This window comes from Oncorhynchus nerka, linkage group LG2 (assembly GCF_034236695.1).
Source record: "Oncorhynchus nerka isolate Pitt River linkage group LG2, Oner_Uvic_2.0, whole genome shotgun sequence".
NCBI classification, from domain to species: Eukaryota; Metazoa; Chordata; class Actinopteri; order Salmoniformes; family Salmonidae; genus Oncorhynchus; species Oncorhynchus nerka.
Genome location: NC_088397.1, coordinates 97,007,320 through 97,026,611, shown reverse-complemented (window position 1 = coordinate 97,026,611; position 19,292 = coordinate 97,007,320). Strand labels below are relative to the sequence as shown.

Here is a 19,292-nt window from a genome sequence, read left to right as displayed (position 1 = left end):
CACTCTAACCACTTGCTACCTGCCACATCTACACTCTCTAACCACCAGGCCACCTGCCACCTCCGCCCACCCCAACCACTAGGCCACTCACACCTCTCTACACTCTAACCTCTAGGCTACCTGCCACCTCACTTCTAACCACCCCATAGGCTAGCTGCTTCCTGCACTTCGCCTGGCAACCACGAGCGCCCCACCACCTCACTCACCCACTTCTAAGGCATTTCATGCCACTCCACACTTCTAATAACCACTAGGCGCCATTTTTGCAGCACACTCATATTCTAAACGATTAGCTGCTACTCAGTTTCCTCTACACTTCTAACCACTAGGCTAGGCCTGCAGTACCACTCTCACCTAACCACTAGGCTACCTGCCACCTCTACACTTCCCAACACACGTAACCTCAGGCTGGCCTGGCACTTTGCATACTTAGACTAACCATATAGCTCAATAGCTGCCTTACACTTAACCACGCCAATGTTTTCAGACTTAACCATTTATGTTATCTTTCATATTTCTTTCATTTAATCATCATACTCAGCACTTCACTTGAACCCATCAGGTTACCTGGGTCATTGCACTGCAGGTAACCACTGCTGCCTGCTCCTCAGTCACTTGAACAAATTAGGATTAATTTTAACACCTTGCCACAATAACACTTCTAACAACCACTGGCAATTCTTTCGCCAGCTTTAGCACTTCAACTCTATACTTGCCACTCTTCTGTTACACTTCTAATCATAATTTAGTGCTACTTCACACTTTCATCTTTCAACTAGCAATTTAAAGTGTTTCTGTATAATTTACACTTCTAGAACCCTAGGTTACTTGCCACTCATTTAGAACCACTAGGCTGGCTACTCATGACTCTAATGGGCAACCATAGCTACCTCCTACCACCTCTACACTCTCTAAACCACCAGGGGCCACTCTGCCACGCCACACTCTAACCACTAGGCTACCCAAGCACTTCTACATTCTAACCACTAGGCTACCTGCCGCCCTCCACTCCTAACCACTAGGCTACCTCTGTCACTTCTACACTCTAACCACTAGGCTGGGCCCTGCCACCTCTACACTCTAACCACTAGGCTACCCTGCCGCCCTCTACACCTAATCCACTAGGCTACCATGCCACCTCTACACTCTAACCACGAGGCTACCTGCCTCTACACTCTAACCACTAGGCTACCTCCTGCCTCTCCACACTCTAACCACTCAGGCTACCTGCAGCCTCTACACTCTAACCACTAGGCTACCCTGCCACCCTCCACCCTAACCACTAGGCTACCTGCCACCTCTACACTCTAACCACTAGGTTACCAGCCTCTACACTCTAACCACTAGCTACCTGCCCTCCTCTACACTCTAACCACTAGACTACCCTGCAGCCCCTACACTCTAACCACCAGGCTACCTGCCTCTCCACTAACCACTAACTACCTGCCTCCTCTACACTCTAACCACTACCCTGCCACTCTAACCACTAGGCTACCCTGCCACCTCTACACTCTAACCACACTAGGCTACCTGCCACCCTACACTCTAACCACTAGGCTACCCTGCCACCTCTACACTCTAACCACTAGGCTACCTGCCTCTACACTCTAACCACTAGGCTACCTGCCCTCCTCTACACTCTAACCACTAGGCTACCCTGCCACCTCTACACTCTAACCACTAGCTACCTGCCACCCTACACTCTAACCACTAGGCTACCTGCCCTCTACACTCTAACCACTAGGCTACCTGCCACCTCTACACTACACTCTAACCACTAGGCTACCTGCCACCTCTAACCACTAACCTGCCTCCTCTACACTCTAACCACTAGGCTACCTGCCTCTACACTCTAACCACTAGGCTACCTGCCTCCCTCTACACTCTAACCACTAGGCTACCTGCCACCCTACACTCTAACCACTAGGCTACCTGCCACCTCTACACTCTAACACACTACCTGGAACCACTAGGCCACCTCTACACTCTAACCACTAGGCTACCTGCCTCCCTACACTCTAACCACTAGGCTACCCTGCCTCCTACACTCTAACCACTAGGCTACCTGCCTCCCCCTACACTCAACCACTAGGCTACCTGCCTCCCTACACTCTAACCACTAGGCTACCTGCCTCCTCTACACTCTAACCACTAGGCTACCTGCCTCTCCACACTCTAACCACTAGGCTACCTGCCTCCTCTACACTCTAACCACTAGACTACCTGCCCCCTACACTCTAACCACTAGGCTACCTGCCTCCTAACCACTCTACCTGCCACTCTAACCACTAGGCTACCTGCCTCCTCTACACTCTAACCACTAGGCTACCTGCCTCCCCTCCACTTCTCTAACCACTAGGCTACCTGCCTCCTCTAACCACCAGACTACCTGCCTCCTCCTAACCACTAGGCTACCTGCCGCCTCTAACCACCACCTGCTCCTTTAACCACTAGACTACCTGCCTCCTCTAACCACTAGGCTACCTGCCTCTACACTCTAACCACTAGGCTACCTGCCTCTACACTCTAACCACTAGGCTACCTGCCTCCCCACACTCTAACCACTAGGCTACCTGCCTGACCCTCACTCTAACCACTAGGCTACCTGCCTCCCTAACCTAACCACTAGGCTACCTGCCCCTACACTCTAACCACTAGGCTACCTGCCTCCTCTACACTCTAACCACTAGGCTACCTGCCTCCCTACACTCTAACCACTAGGCTACCTGCCTCTACACTCTAACCACTAGGCTACCTGCCTCCTCTACACTCTAACCACTAGGCTACTCTAACCACTAGGCTACCTGCCTAACCACTAGACTCCACACTCTAACCACTAGGCTACCTGCCTCCTCTACACTCTAACCACTCAGGCTACCTGCCTCCTCTAGGCACTCTAACCACCAGGCTACCTGCCTCCCTACACTCTAACCACTAGGCTACCTGCTTCACCCCTACACTCTTAACCACTAGGCTACCTGCCTCCTCTACACTCTAACCACTAGGCTACCTGCCTCCTACACTCTAACCACTAGGCTACCTGCCTCCTCTAACCACTCTAACCACCACCACTAGGCTACCTCCTCCTCTAACCACTAGGCTACCTGCCCTAACCACTACTAACTCTAACCACTAGGCTACCTGCCTCCTCCACCTCTAACCACTAGGCTACCTGCCTCCTCTAACCACTAGGCTACCTGCTAGGCTCACTCTAACCACTAGGCTACCTGCCTCCTCTAACCACTAGGCTACCCTGCCTCTAACCCTCTAAACCACTCTAACCTGCCTAGGCCTCTAACCACTAGGCTACCTGCCTCCTAACCACTAGGCTACCTGCCACCTCTACACTCTAACCACCAGGCTACCTGCCTAACCCTCAGGCTACCACTCTAACCACTAGGCTACCTGCTAACCACTAGGCTACCACTCCTAACCACTAGGCTACCTGCCTCCTCTAACCACTAGGCTACCTGCTCCTCAACCACTAGGCTATCTGCCTCCTCTAACCACTAGGCTACCTGCCTCCTACACTCTAACCACTAGGCTACCTGCCCTCCTCTAGGCTACCTGCCTCTAACCACTAGGCTACCTTGCCTCTAACCACTAGGCTACCTGCCTCCTCTCTAACCACTAGGGCTACCTGCCTCCTCTAACCACTAGGCTACTTCTAACCTCTACACTCTAACCACTAGGCTACCTGCCGCCCCTCTAACCACTAGGCTACCCTGCCTCTAACCACTAGGCTACCTGCCTCTAACCACTAGGCTACCTGCCGCCTCTAACCACTAGGCTACTAGGCTCCTGCTAGGCCCTGCACTCTAACCACTAGGCTACCTGCCTCCACTCTAACCACTAGGCTACCTGCCTCCTCTAACCACTAGGCTACCTGCCTCTAACCACTAGGCTACACTCTAACCACTAGGCTACCTGCCTCCTCTAACCACTAGGCTACCTGCCTCTAACCACTAGGCTACCTACACTCTAACCACTAGGCTACCTGCCTCCTCTAGGCACTCTAACCACTAGGCTACCTGGCTACCTGCCTCAACCACTAGGCTAACCACTAGGCTAACCCTAGGCTACCTGCCTACACTCTAACCACTAGGCTACCTGCCTCACTCTAACCACTAGGCTACCTGCCTCCTAACCACTAGGCACTCTAACCACTAGGCTACCTGCTACACTCTAACCACTAGGCTACCTGCCTCTCTAACCACTAGGCTACCTGCCTCCTCTAACCACTAGGCTACCTGCCTCCACTCTAACCACTAGGCTACCTGCCTCTACTCTAACCACTAGGCTACCTGCCTCCTCTAACCACTAGGGCTAACCACTAGGCTAGGCTACCGCCTCTACACTCTAACCACTAGGCTACCTGCCTCCTAACCACACTCTAACCACTAGGCTACCTACCACCCTACACTCTAACCACTAGGCTACCTGCCTCCTCTAACCACTAGGCTACCTGCCTACACTCTAACCACTAGGCTACCTGCCTCCTCCTCTACACTCTAACCACTAGGCTACCTGCCTCCTCTACACCTAACCACTAGGCTACCTGCCACCTCTACACTCTAACCACTAGGCTACCTGCCTCCTCTACACTCTAACCACTAGGCTAACCTGCCAGGCTCCCTACACTCTAACCACTAGGCTACCTGCCTCCTAACCACTAGGCTACTCCTCTAACCACTAGGCTACCTGCCTACACTCTAACCACTAGGCTACCTGCCCTCCTGCCTCTAACCACACTCTAACCACTAGGCTACCTGCCACCCTACACTCTAACCACTAGGCTACCTGCCACCTCCTCTAACCACTAGGCTACCTGCCCCCTACACTCTAACCACTAGGCTACCTGCCTCCTCTAACCACTAGGCTACCTGCCACCCTACCTCCTCCTAACCACTAGGCTACCTGCCCCTCTAACCACTAGGCTACCTGCCACCTCTAACCACTAGGCTACCTGCCACCTCTACACTCTAACCACTAGGCTACCTGCCACCTCTACACTCTAACCACTAGGCTACCACTAGGCTACCTCTACACTCTAACCACTAGGCTACCTGCCACCTCTACACTCTAACCACTAGGCTACCTGCCTCTAACCACTCTAACCACTAGGCTACCTGCCCTCCTCTACACTCTAACCACTAGGCTACCTGCTAACCACTCTAACCACTAGGCTACCTGCCTACACACTCTAACCACTAGGCTACCTGCCTCCTCTACACTCTAACCACTAGGCTACCTGCCACCTCTAACCACACTCTAACCACTAGGCTACCTGCCCTACACTCTAACCACTAGGCTACCTGCCTCCTCTAACCACTAGGCTACCTGCCTACACTCTAACCACTAGGCTACCTGCCACCTCTACACTCTAACCACTAGGCTACCTGCCTACACTCTAACCACTAGGCTACCTACTCCTCTAACCACTAGGCTACCTGCCGCCCTACACTCTAACCACTAGGCTACCTGCCTCCTCTACACTCTAACCACTAGGCTACCTGCCTACACTCTAACCACTAGGCTACCTGCCTCCTCTACACTCTAACCACTAGGCTACCCTGCCGCCTCTACACTCTAACCACTAGGCTAGGCTACCTGCCACCTACACTCTAACCACTAGGCTACCTGCCACCTCTACACTCTAACCACTAGGCTACCTGCCCCCTCCACTCTAACCACTAGGCTACCTTCCACCTCTACACTCTAACCACTAGGCTACCCTGCCGCCCCACACACTTCCCTTCTAACCACTAGGCTACCTGCCACCCTACACTCTAACCACTAGGCTACCTGCCTCCTCTACACTCTAACCACTAGGCTACCTGCCCTACACTAACCACTAGGCTACCTGCCTCTACACTCTAACCACTAGGCTACCTGCCTCCCTACACTCTAACCACTAGGCTACCTCCCCTCTACACTAACCACCAGGCTACCCTGCCTCCCCTACACTCTAACCACTAGGCTACCTGCCACCTCTACACTCTAACCACTAGGCTACCTACCTCTACTCTAACCACTAGGCTACCTGCCTCCTCTACACTCTAACCACTAGGCTACCTGCCACCTCTACACTCTAACCACTAGGCTACCCTGCCTCCTCTACACTCTAACCACTAGGGCTACCTGCCACCTCTACACTCTAACCACTAGGCTACCTGCCACCCTACACTCTAACCACTAGGCTACCTGCCCTTCTACACTCTAACCACTAGGCTACCTGCCTCTACACTCTAACCACTAGGCTACCTGCCACCTCTACACTCTAACCACTAGGCTACCTGCCTCCTCTACACTCTAACCACTAGGCTACCTGCCTCCTCTAACCACTAGGCTACCTGCCTCCCTACACTAACCACTAGGCTACCTGCCTCCCTACACTCTAACCACTAGGCTACCTGCCGCCTCTACACTCTAACCACTAGGCTACCTGCCTCCCTACACTCTAACCACTAGGCTACCTGCCTGCCTCAACACTCTAACCACTAGGCTACCCTGTTCTACCTGCCTCCTCTACACTCTAACCACTAGGCTACCTGCCACCCTACACTCTAACCACTAGGCTACCTGCCAGCCTCTACACTCTAACCACTAGGCTACCTGCCACCTCTACACTCTAACCACTAGGCTACCCTGCCACCTCTACACTCTAACCACTAGGCTACCTGCCTAACCACTAGGCTACCTGCCTCCCCACTCTAACCACTAGGCTACCTGCCATCCCTCTACACTCTAACCACTAGGCTACCTGCTTACACTCTAACCACTAGGCTACCTGCCTCCTCAACCACTAGGCTACCTGCCACCTCTACACTCTAACCACTAGGCTACCTGCCTCCTCTACACTCTAACCACTAGGCTACCTGCCTCCCTACACTAACCACTAGGCTACCTGCCACCCTCCTCTAACCACTAGGCTACCTGCCTCCCTACACTCTAACCACTAGGGCTACCCTGCCTCCTAACCACTACACTCTAACCACTAGGCTACCTGCCACCTCTACACCACTAACCACCTAGCCTACCCTAACCACTAGGCTACTGCCTCCTCTAACCACTAGGCTACCTGCCTCCTCTCTAACCACTAGGCTACCTGCCTCCCTACACTCTAACCACTAGGCTACCTGCCACTCCTCTAACCACTAACCACTAGGCCCCTGCTCCTCTACACTCTAACCACTAGGCTACCTGCCACCTCACACTCTAACCACTAGGCTACCTGCCTCCCTAACCACTACACTCTAACCACTAGGCTACCTGCCTCTCTACACTCTAACCACTAGGCTACCTGCCTACACTCTAACCACTAGGCTACCTGCCTCCTCCACTCTAACCACTAGGCTACCTGCCTACACTCTAACCACTAGGCTACCTGCCTCCCCTCTAACCACTAGGCACCTGCCTCCTCTAACCACTAGGCTACCTGCCTCCTAACCACACCAGGCTACCCTGCCACCTACACTCAACCACTAGGCTACCTGCCACCACTAACCACTAGGCTACCTGCCTCTCTAACCACTAGGCTACCTGCCTACACTCTAACCACTAGGCTACCTTCCTCTACACTCTAACCACTAGGCTACCTGCCCCACTCTAACCACTAGGCTACCTGCCTCCTCTAACCACTAGGCTACCTGCCTCTACACTCTAACCACTAGGCTACCTGCCTCTACCTCTAACCACTAGGCTACCTGCCTCCTCTAACCACTAGGCTACCTGCCTCCTCTAACCACTAGGCTACCTGCCTCCTCTAACCACTAGGCTACCTGCCTCCCCCTCTAACCACTAGGCTACCTGCCACCCCACTCTAACCACTAGGCTACCTGCCTCCTCTAACCACTAGGCTACCTGCCTCCTCTAACCACTAGGCTACCTGCCTCCCCTCTAACCACTAGGCTACCTGCCTCCCTTCTAACCACTAGGCTACTGCCTCCCCCTTCTAACCACTAGGCTACCTGCCTCCTCTACACTCTAACCACTAGGCTACCTGCCCCTCTAACCACTCTAACCACTCCCCTTCTAACCACTAGGCTACCTGCCTACACTCTAACCACTAGGCTACCTGCCTCCTCTAACCACTAGGCTACCTGCCTCCCCCTCTAACCACTAGGCTACCTGCCACCCTACACTCTAACCACTAGGCTACCTGCCGCCTCACTCTAACCACTAGGCTACCTGCCGCCCTCTAACCACTAGGCTACACTCCTAACCACTAGGCTACCTGCCTGCCTCTAACCACTAGGCTACCTGCCTCACTCTAACCACTAGGCTACCTGCCTCCCTCTACACTCTAACCACTAGGCTACCTGCCACCCTACACTCTAACCACTAGGCTACCTGCCTCCCTACACTCTAACCACTAGGCTACCTGCCTCACTCTAACCACTAGGCTACCTGCCTCCCCCTCTAACCACTAGGCTACCTGCCTCTCTAACCACTAGGCTACCTGCCTCCCCTCTAACCACTAGGCTACCTGCCTCCCCTCTAACCACTAGGCTACCTGCCTCCCACCTCTAACCACTAGGCTACCTGCCTCCCACCTCTAACCACTAGGCTACCTGCCTCCCCCTCTAACCACTAGGCTACCTGCCTCTAACCACTAGGCTACCTGCCTCCTCTAACCACTAGGCTACCTGCCTCCTCTAACCACTAGGCTACCTGCCTCCTCTAACCACTAGGCTACCTGCCTCCTCTAACCACTAGGCTACCTGCCACCCTCCTCTAACCACTAGGCTACCTGCCTCCCACTCTAACCACTAGGCTACCTGCCTCCCCCTTCTAACCACTAGGCTACCTGCCTCCCCCTCTAACCACTAGGCTACCTGCCTCCTCTAACCACTAGGCTACCTGCCTCCTACCTCTAACCACTAGGCTACCTGCCTCCTCTAACCACTAGGCTACCTGCCTCCTCTAACCACTAGGCTACCTGCCTCCCCCTCTAACCACTAGGCTACCTGCCTCCCTCTAACCACTAGGCTACCTGCCTCCTCTAACCACTAGGCTACCTGCCTCCTCTAACCACTAGGCTACCTGCCTCCCCTCTAACCACTAGGCTACCTGCCTCCTCTAACCACTAGGCTAACCACTAACCAGGGCTACCTGCCTCACTCTAACCACTAGGCTACCTGCCTCCTCTAACCACTAGGCTACCCCTGCCTCTAACCACTAGGCCTCTAACCACTAGGCTACCTGCCTCCCCTCTAACCACTAGGCTACCTGCCTCCTCTAACCACTAGGCTACCTGCCTCCTCTAACCACTAGGCTACCTGCCTCCCCTCTAACCACTAGGCTACCTGCCGCCCCTCTAACCACTAGGCTACCTGCCTCCCCCCTCTAACCACTAGGCTACCTGCCTCCCCTCTAACCACTAGGCTACCTGCCTCCCCCTCTAACCACTAGGCTACCTGCCTCCTCCTCTAACCACTCTAACCACTAGGCTACCTGCCTCCTCTAACCACTAGGCTACCTGCCTCCTCTAACCACTAGGCTACCTGCCTCCTCTAACCACTAGGCTACCTGCCTCCCCTCTAACCACTAGGCTACCTGCCTCTAACCACTAGGCTACCTGCCTCCCCTAACCACTAGGCTACCTGCCTCCCCCTCTAACCACTAGGCTACCTGCCTCCCCCCTCTAACCACTAGGCTACCTGCCTCCCCTCTAACCACTAGGCTACCTGCCTCCCTAACCACTAGGCTACCTGCCTCCTCTAACCACTAGGCTACCTGCCTCCCCCTCTAACCACTAGGCTACCTGCCTCCTCTAACCACTAGGCTACCTGCCTCCACCTCTAACCACTAGGCTACCTGCCTCCCCCCTAACCACTAGGCTACCTGCCTCCCCTCTAACCACTAGGCTACCTGCCTCCTCTAACCACTAGGCTACCTGCCTCTCTAACCACTAGGCTACCTGCTCCCCTCTAACCACTAGGCTACCTGCCTCCTCTAACCACTAGGCTACCTGCCTCCTCTAACCACTAGGCTACCTGCCTCCCCTCTAACCACTAGGCTACCTGCCTCCTTCTAACCACTAGGCTACCTGCCTCCCCTTCTAACCACTAGGCTACCTGCCTCCCCTCTAACCACTAGGCTACCTGCCCCTCCTTCTAACCACTAGGCTACCGGCCTCCTCTAACCACTAGGCTACCTGCCTCCCACTCTAACCACTAGGCTACCTGCCTCCTCTAACCACTAGGCTACCTGCCACCCCTCTAACCACTAGGCTACCTGCCTCCCTCTAACCACTAGGCTACCTGCCTCCCCCTCTAACCACTAGGCTACCTGCCTCCCCACTCTAACCACTAGGCTACCTGCCTCCCCCTCTAACCACTAGGCTACCTGCCTCCTCCACTCTAACCACTAGGCTACCTGCCACCTCTACACTCTAACCACTAGGCTACCTGCCTACCTCTAACCACTAGGCTACCTGCCTACCTCTAACCACTAGGCTACCTGCCTCCCCTCTAACCACTAGGCTACCTGCCTCCCCCTCTAACCACTAGGCTACCTGCCTCCCCTCTAACCACTAGGCTACCTGCCTCCCCCTCTAACCACTAGGCTACCTGCCTCCACTCTAACCACTAGGCTACCTGCCTCCTCCCTCTAACCACTAGGCTACCTGCCTCCCCCTCTAACCACTAGGCTACCTGCCTCCCCTCTAACCACTAGGCTACCTGCCTCCTCCTCTAACCACTAGGCTACCTGCCTCCCACTCTAACCACTAGGCTACCTGCCTCCCCTCTAACCACTAGGCTACCTGCCTCCCCTCTAACCACTAGGCTACCTGCCTCCCCTCTAACCACTAGGCTACCTGCCTCCTCTAACCACTAGGCTACCTGCCTCCTCTAACCACTAGGCTACCTGCCTCCTCTAACCACTAGGCTACCTGCCTCCCCTCTAACCACTAGGCTACCTGCCTCCCCTCTAACCACTAGGCTACCTGCCTCCCCTCTAACCACTAGGCTACCTGCCTCCCCTCTAACCACTAGGCTACCTGCCGCCCCTCTAACCACTAGGCTACCTGCCTCCCCCTCTAACCACTAGGCTACCTGCCTCCCACTCTAACCACTAGGCTACCTGCCTCCCCCTCTAACCACTAGGCTACCTGCCTCCCTCTAACCACTAGGCTACCTGCCTCCCCCTCTAACCACTAGGCTACCTGCCTCCCTTCTAACCACTAGGCTACCTGCCTCCCCTCTAACCACTCTAGGCTACCTGCCTCCCCTCTAACCACTAGGCTACCTGCCTCCCTCTAACCACTAGGCTACCTGCCTCCCTCTAACCACTAGGCTACCTGCCTCCTCTAACCACTAGGCTACCTGCAGGCTCCTCTAACCACTAGGCTACCTGCCTCCCCTCTAACCACTAGGCTACCTGCCTCCCCCTCTAACCACTAGGCTACCTGCCTCCCCATCTAACCACTAGGCCCTCTAACCACTAGGCTACCTGCCTCCCCTCTAACCACTAGGCTACCTGCCTCCCCTCTAACCACTAGGCTACCTGCCCTCTAACCACTAGGCTACCTGCCTCCCCTCTAACCACTAGGCTACCTGCCTCCCCTCTAACCACTAGGCTACCTGCCTCCCCTCTAACCACTAGGCTACCTGCCTCCCACTCTAACCACTAGGCTACCTGCCGCCCCTCTAACCACTAGGCTACCTGCCGCCTCTAACCACTAGGCTACCTGCCTCCCCTCTAACCACTAGGCTACCTGCCTCCCTCTAACCACTAGGCTACCTGCCTCCCTCTAACCACTAGGCTACCTGCCGCCCCTCCTCTAACCACTAGGCTACCTGCCGCCCTCTAACCACTAGGCTACCTGCCGCCCTCTAACCACTAGGCTACCTGCCTCCCCCTCTAACCACTAGGCTACCTGCCTCCCACTCTAACCACTAGGCTACCTGCCTCCTCTAACCACTAGGCTACCTGCCTCCCCCTCTAACCACTAGGCTACCTGCCTCCCCTCTAACCACTAGGCTACCTGCCTCCCCTCTAACCACTAGGCTACCTGCCTCCCCCTCTAACCACTAGGCTACCTGCCCCCCCTCTAACCACTAGGCTACCTGCCTCCCCTCTAACCACTAGGCTACCTGCCTCCCCCTCTAACCACTAGGCTACCTGCCCCCCTCTAACCACTAGGCTACCTGCCTCCCCTCTAACCACTAGGCTACCTGCCTCCCCCTCTAACCACTAGGCTACCTCCCTCTAACCACTAGGCTACCTGCCTCCCCTCTAACCACTAGGCTACCTGCCTCCCCTCTAACCACTAGGCTACCTGCCTCCCCTCTAACCACTAGGCTACCTGCCTCCCTCTAACCACTAGGCTACCTAACCACTAGGCCTGCCTCCTCTAACCACTAGGCTACCTCCCTCTAACCACTAGGCTACCTGCCTCCCCTCTAACCACTAGGCTACCTGCCTCCCCTCTAACCACTAGGCTACCTGCCCTAACCACTAGGCTACCTGCCTCCCCTCTAACCACTAGGCTACCTGCCTCCCCCTCTAACCACTAGGCTACCTGCCTCCCCCATCTAACCACTAGGCTACCTGCCTCCCTCTAACCACTAGGCTACCTGCCTCCCCTCTAACCACTAGGCTACCTGCCTCTAACCACTAGGCTACCTGCCTCCCCCTCTAACCACTAGGCTACCTGCCGCCCCTCTAACCACTAGGCTACCTGCCGCCCCTCTAACCACTAGGCTACCTGCCGCCCCTCTAACCACTAGGCTACCTGCCACCCCTAACCACTAGGCTACCGGCCTCCTCTAACCACTAGGCTACCTGCCTCCTCTAACCACTAGGCTACCTGGCTCCCTCCTCTAACCACTAGGCTACCTGCCGCCCCTCTAACCACTAGGCTACCTGCCTCCCCCCTCTAACCACTAGGCTACCTGCCTCCTCTAACCACTAGGCTACCTGCCGCCCGTCTAACCACTACGCTACCTGCCTCCCCCCTCTAACCACTAGGCTACCTGCCTCCCCCTCTAACCACTAGGCTACCTGCCTCCCTAACCACTAGGCTACCTGCCTCCCTCTAACCACTAGGCTACCTGCCTCCCCATCTAACCACTAGGCTACCTGCCTCCTCTAACCACTAGGCTACCTGCCTCTAACCCCTCTAACCACTAGGCTACCTGCCCCCTCTAACCACTAGGCTACCTGCCTCCTCTAACCACTAGGCTACCTGCCTCCCCTCTAACCACTAGGCTACCTGCCTCCCCCTCTAACCACTAGGCTACCTGCCTCCCCTCTAACCACTAGGCTACCTGCCTCCCCTCTAACCACTAGGCTACCTCCCTCTAACCACTAGGCTACCTACCTCCTCTAACCACTAGGCTACCTGCCTCCCCTCTAACCACTAGGCTACCTCCTCTAACCACTAGGCTACCTGCCTCCCCTCTAACCACTAGGCTACCTGCCTCCCCCTCTAACCACTAGGCTACCTGCCTCCCCTCTAACCACTAGGCTACCTGCCTCCCCCTCTAACCACTAGGCTACCTGCCTCCCCATCTAACCACTAGGCTACCTGCCTCTAACCACTAGGCTACCTGCCTCCCCCTCTAACCACTAGGCTACCTGCCCCTCTAACCACTAGGCTACCTGCCTCCCCTCTAACCACTAGGCTACCTGCCGCCCTCTAACCACTAGGCTACCTGCCGCCCCTCTAACCACTAGGCTACCTGCCGCCCCTCTAACCACTAGGCTACCTGCCGCCCCTAACCACTAGGCTACCGGCCTCCTCTAACCACTAGGCTACCTGCCTCCTCTAACCACTAGGCTACCTGGCTCCCTCCTCTAACCACTAGGCTACCTGCCGCCCCTCTAACCACTAGGCTACCTGCCTCCCTCCTCTAACCACTAGGCTACCTGCCGCCCCTCTAACCACTAGGCTACCTGCCTCCCTCCTCTAACCACTAGGCTACCTGCCTCCCTCCTCTAACCACTAGGCTACCTGCCGCCCCTCTAACCACTAGGCTACCTGCCTCCCTCCTCTAACCACTAGGCTACCTGCCTCCCTCCTCTAACCACTAGGCTACCTGCCTCCCTCCTCTAACCACTAGGCTACCTGCCTCCCTCCTCTAACCACTAGGCTACCTGCCTCCCTCCTCTAACCACTAGGCTACCTGCCTCCCCCCCTCTAACCACTAGGCTACCTGCCTCCTCTAACCACTAGGCTACCTGCCTCCCCCCCTCTAACCACTAGGCTACCTCCCTCCTCTAACCACTAGGCTACCTGCCTCCCCCTCTAACCACTAGGCTACCTGCCTCCCCCCCTCTAACCACTAGGCTACCTCCCTCCCTCTAACCACTAGGCTACCTGCCTCCCCTCTAACCACTAGGCTACCTGCCTCCCCTCTAACCACTAGGCTACCTGCCTCCCTCTAACCACTAGGCTACCTGCCTCCCCCCATCTAACCACTAGGCTACCTGCCTCCTCTAACCACTAGGCTACCTGCCTCCCCTCTAACCACTAGGCTACCTGCCTCCTCTAACCACTAGGCTACCTCCCCCCTCTAACCACTAGGCTACCTGCCTCCCTCCTCTAACCACTAGGCTACCTCCCTCCTCTAACCACTAGGCTACCTGCCTCCTCCTCTAACCACTAGGCTACCTCCCCCCTCTAACCACTAGGCTACCTGCCTCCCTCCTCTAACCACTAGGCTACCTGCCTCCTCTAACCACTAGGCTACCTGCCTCCCTCCTCTAACCACTAGGCTACCTGCCTCCTCTAACCACTAGGCTACCTGCCTCCTCTAACCACTAGGCTACCTGCCTCCTCTAACCACTAGGCTACCTGCCTCCCCCTCTAACCACTAGGTTACCTGCCGCCCCTCTAACCACTAGGCTACCTGCCTCCCCCTCTAACCACTAGGCTACCTGCCTCCTCTAACCACTAGGCTACCTGCCTCCTCTAACCACTAGGCTACCTGCCTCCTCTAACCACTAGGCTACCTGCCTCCCCCCTCTAACCACTAGGCTACCTGCCTCCTCCTCTAACCACTAGGCTACCTGCCTCCTCCTCTAACCACTAGGCTACCTGCCTCCTCCTCTAACCACTAGGCTACCTCCCCCCTCTAACCACTAGGCTACCTGCCTCCTCTAACCACTAGGCTACCTGCCTCCTCTAACCACTAGGCTACCTGCCTCCTCTAACCACTATCTCTTTTATGCCCCCTCCCCCTCTAGGCTCTACCTAATCAACTCCCCGGTAGTGAGAGCTGAGAACCTGCGTTTCAAAGAGGAAGGAGTCAGAGATGTTCTGAAGGATGTGTTCCTCCCCTGGTACAACGCATACCGCTTCCTGGTCCAGAACGTCCAGCGTCTCCACAAGGTAACCTCGTAACCCAGCCTTAGGCCTCCTCACGTCCCCCAGCATACCGCTTCCTGGTCCAGAACGTCCAGCGTCTCCACAAGATAACCTCGTAACCCAGCCTTAGGCCTCCTCACGTCCCCCAGCATACCGCTTCCTGGTCCAGAATGTCCAGCGTCTCCACAAGATAACCTCGTAACCCAGCCCTAGGCCTCCTCACGTCCCCCAGCATACCGCTTCCTGGTCCAGAACGTCCAGCGTCTCCACAAGATAACCTCGTAACCCAGCCTTAGGCCTCCTCACGTCCCCCAGCATACCGCTTCCTGGTCCAGAACGTCCAGCGTCTCCACAAGATAACCTCGTAACCCAGCCTTAGGCCTCCTCACGTCCCCCAGCCTACCGCTTCCTGGTCCAGAACGTCCAGCGTCTCCACAAGATAACCTCGTAACCCAGCCTTAGGCCTCCTCACGTCCCCCAGCATACAGCTTCCTGGTCCAGAACGTCCAGCGTCTCCATAAGATAACCTCGTAACCCAGCCTTAGGCCTCCTCACGTCCCCCAGCCTACCGCTTCCTGGTCCAGAACGTCCAGCGTCTCCACAAGTTAACCTCGTAACCCAGCCTTAGGCCTCCTCACGTCCCCCAGCATACCGCTTCCTGGTCCAGAACGTCCAGCGTCTCCACAAGTTAACCTCGTAACCCAGCCTTAGGCCTCCTCACGTCCCCCAGCATACCGCTTCCTGGTCCAGAACGTCCAGCGTCTCCACAAGATAACCTCGTAACCCAGCCTTAGGCCTCCTCACGTCCCCCAGCCTACCGCTTCCTGGTCCAGAACGTCCAGCGTCTCCACAAGATAACCTCGTAACCCAGCCTTAGGCCTCCTCACGTCCCCCAGCATACAGCTTCCTGGTCCAGAACGTCCAGCGTCTCCATAAGATAACCTCGTAACCCAGCCTTAGGCCTCCTCACGTCCCCCAGCCTACCGCTTCCTGGTCCAGAACGTCCAGCGTCTCCACAAGTTAACCTCGTAACCCAGCCTTAGGCCTCCTCACGTCCCCCAGCATACCGCTTCCTGGTCCAGAACGTCCAGCGTCTCCACAAGATAACCTCGTAACCCAGCCTTAGGCCTCCTCACGTCCTCCAGCCTACCGCTTCCTGGTCCAGAACGTCCAGCGTCTCCACAATATAACCTCGTAACCCAGCCTTAGGCCTCCTCACGTCCCCCAGCATACCGCTTCCTGGTCCAGAACTTCTAGGTTTATGCCTTTCTAGGGAGTTTTTTCCTAGCCACCGTGCTTCTACACCTGCATTGCTTGCTGTTTGGGGGTTTTAGGCTGGGTTTCTGTACAGCACTTTGAGATATCAGCTGATGTAAGAAGGGCTTTATAAATACATTTGATTTGATTTAGAGGCTGCTCAATGTCCCCTGCCCCCGTCTCCCGTACCCTGCCCCCGTCTCCGGTACCCTGCCCCCGTCTCCGGTACCCTGCCCCCGTCTCCGGTACCCTGCCCCGTCTCCGGTACCCTGCCCCCATCTCCGGTACCCTGCCCCGTCTCCGTACCCTGCCCCCGTCTCCCGTACCCTGCCCCCGTCTCCCGTACCCTGCCTCCGTGCCCGTGCCCTGCCCCTGCCCCCGTCTCCCCCCGCACCCTGCCCCCGTCTCCCACCCTGCCCCCGTCTCCCGTACCCTGCCCCGTCTCCCGTACCCTGCCCCCGTCTCCCGTACCCTGCCCCCGTCTCCGCACCCTGCCCCCGTCTCCCGTACCCTGCCCCCGTCTCCGTCCCCCGTCTCCCACCCTGCCCCCGTCTCCCGTGCACCCTGCCCCGTCTCCCGTGCACCTGCCCCCGTCCCCTGCCCCGTCCCCTGCCCCCGTCTCCGTACCCTGCCCCCGTCTCCCGTACCCTGCCCCCGTCTCCCGTACCCTGCCCCCGTCTCCCGTACCCTGCCCCGTCTCCGTACCCTGCCCCCGTCCCGTCTCCCGCCCCGTCTCCGTACCCTGCCCCGTCTCCCGTACCCTGCTCCCGTACCCTGCCCCGTCTTCCGTACCCTGCCCCGTACCCCGTCCCCGTCTCCCGTACCCTGCCCCCGGTTTAACCCAAGCCTTACCCCCCGTCTCCCTGCCCCCCGTCTCCGTACCCTGCCCCGTCTCCCGTACCCTGCCCCGTCTCCGGTACCCTGCCCCCGTCTCCGTACCCTGCCCCGTCTCCCGTACCCTGCCCCGTCTCCCGTACCCTGCCCCGTCTCCGGTACCCTGCCCCGTCTCCGGTACCCTGCCCCCGTCTCCGGTACCCTGCCCCCGTCTCCGGTACCCTGCCCCGTCTCCCGGTACCCTGCCCCGTCTCCCGTACCCTGCCCCGTCTCCCGTGCCCTGCCCCGTCTCCGGTACCCTGCCCCCGTCCCCTGCTCCCGTACCCTGCCCCAGTCTCCCGTCCCCTGCCCCCCCGTCTCCGGTACCCTGCCCCGTCTCCGGTACCCTGCCCCCGTCTCCGGTACCCTGCCCCGTCCCCTGCCCCCGTCTCCGGTACCCTGCCCCGTCTCCCGTACCCTGCCCCCGCCCCGTGCCCTGCCCCGTCTCCCGTACCCTGCCACCGTACCCCGCCCCGTACCCCGCCCCGTCTCCCGTACCCTGCCCCCGTCTCCCGTACCCTGCCCCCGGTTTAACCCAAGCCTTACGCCCGTCTCCGTACCCTGCCCCGTCTCCCGTACCCTTCCCCGTCTCCCGTACCCTGCCCCGGTTTAACCCAAGCCTTACCCCTATTACGCCTACCCCTGCCCTGCCACACCTCCCCAGCTTCCCTCTCCATATTCCCAACTCCAGCATGTGCAGAAAGTGGAAAATGTACACATGCTTTACAAGGTGCTGTCCCCCTGCCCTAACCCCTCCCTCTCTGCACAAGGTACCCATCTCCCTCTACAGCCCAAACCCTCCCCCTCTAGCCCTGGCCTCCCTCTTACAGCCCTAACCCCTCCCTCTCTGCACAAGGTACCCATCTCCTCCACAGCCCAAACCCCTCTAGCCCCCTCTAGCCCTGGCCCCCTTACAGCCCTAACCCCACCAACCCAGCCCTCCCCTTACAGCCCAAACTCCTCCCCTCTAGCCTTGCCCTCCCCCCACCAGCCCTCCAGCCCCCCCCCAGCCCTAACCCCCAGCCCTCCCCTTACAGCCCTAACCCCCCAGCCCTCCCCCACCAGCCCTAACCCCCCCCAGCCCTCCCCTTACAGCCCAAACACCTCCCCTCTAGCCCAGCCCTCCCCTTACTGCCCTAACCCCCCCTCAACCAGACAGTAGTTTAATGAGGAGAACACCTCAACCAGAACAACAAGATACCACCTATCACAGCCTTTAAACTCTGTAACGTTCTCTGTATCATGCTCTCTCTCTCGCTCTCTCTTTCCGTGTCCTGTTCTCTGTGTGACCTTTTTGCCCTGTGACCTTTGCCCTCCAGGAGGACGGCATCAGCTTCCTGTACAACGAGGCCACAGCCAAGCGCAGTGACAACATCATGGACAAATGGATCCAGTCCTTCACCCAGTCTCTCATCCAGTTCTTCAAAGCTGAGATGGATGGTGAGCTACACACACACACACACACACACACACCCACGCACACACACACACCCACACACGCACACACGCACACACACACACACACACACACCCACAACCACACCATGTACTACACACACAAGCCGCTTCTTAGGGGTGTAACCGTACACTTATTCATACAGGGACCTCGGTTCGGTCCGGACTGTGAACCCGAATGAATACCTACGTAAACAAATTCACTAGTGCGCTAGGCTAGGCTGCGTGTGTTGCATCTGAGCTGAGAAAACATTTCGGGCTGTTCCGTTAAATCAGCTGTAGCCTATTGCCCACGTTGTAATGATTGGAGGATCCTCTTTCAACGTGCCTCTGTGAAGAGGCGATGGTGCGGGAATGCCCCTGTGAAGAGGCGATGGTGCGGGAATGC

General features: G+C 57.2%; 1 protein-coding gene across 1 annotated transcript in view; it reads left to right on the top strand.

The window, feature by feature from the left end:
- Window positions 1–15,115: 15,115 nt before the first annotated feature.
- LOC115124801 (isoleucine--tRNA ligase, cytoplasmic-like) overlaps window positions 15,116–19,292 on the top strand; it is a gene marked incomplete at its 5' end in the record, with an annotated part of 63,136 nt that continues 58,959 nt past the window's right edge. Inside the window, 2 exons of the mRNA XM_065022022.1 lie at window positions 15,116–15,343; window positions 18,769–18,889. Of these exons, the coding sequence (XP_064878094.1) occupies window positions 15,116–15,343; window positions 18,769–18,889 (349 nt within the window). The remainder of the gene's footprint in view (window positions 15,344–18,768; window positions 18,890–19,292) is intronic.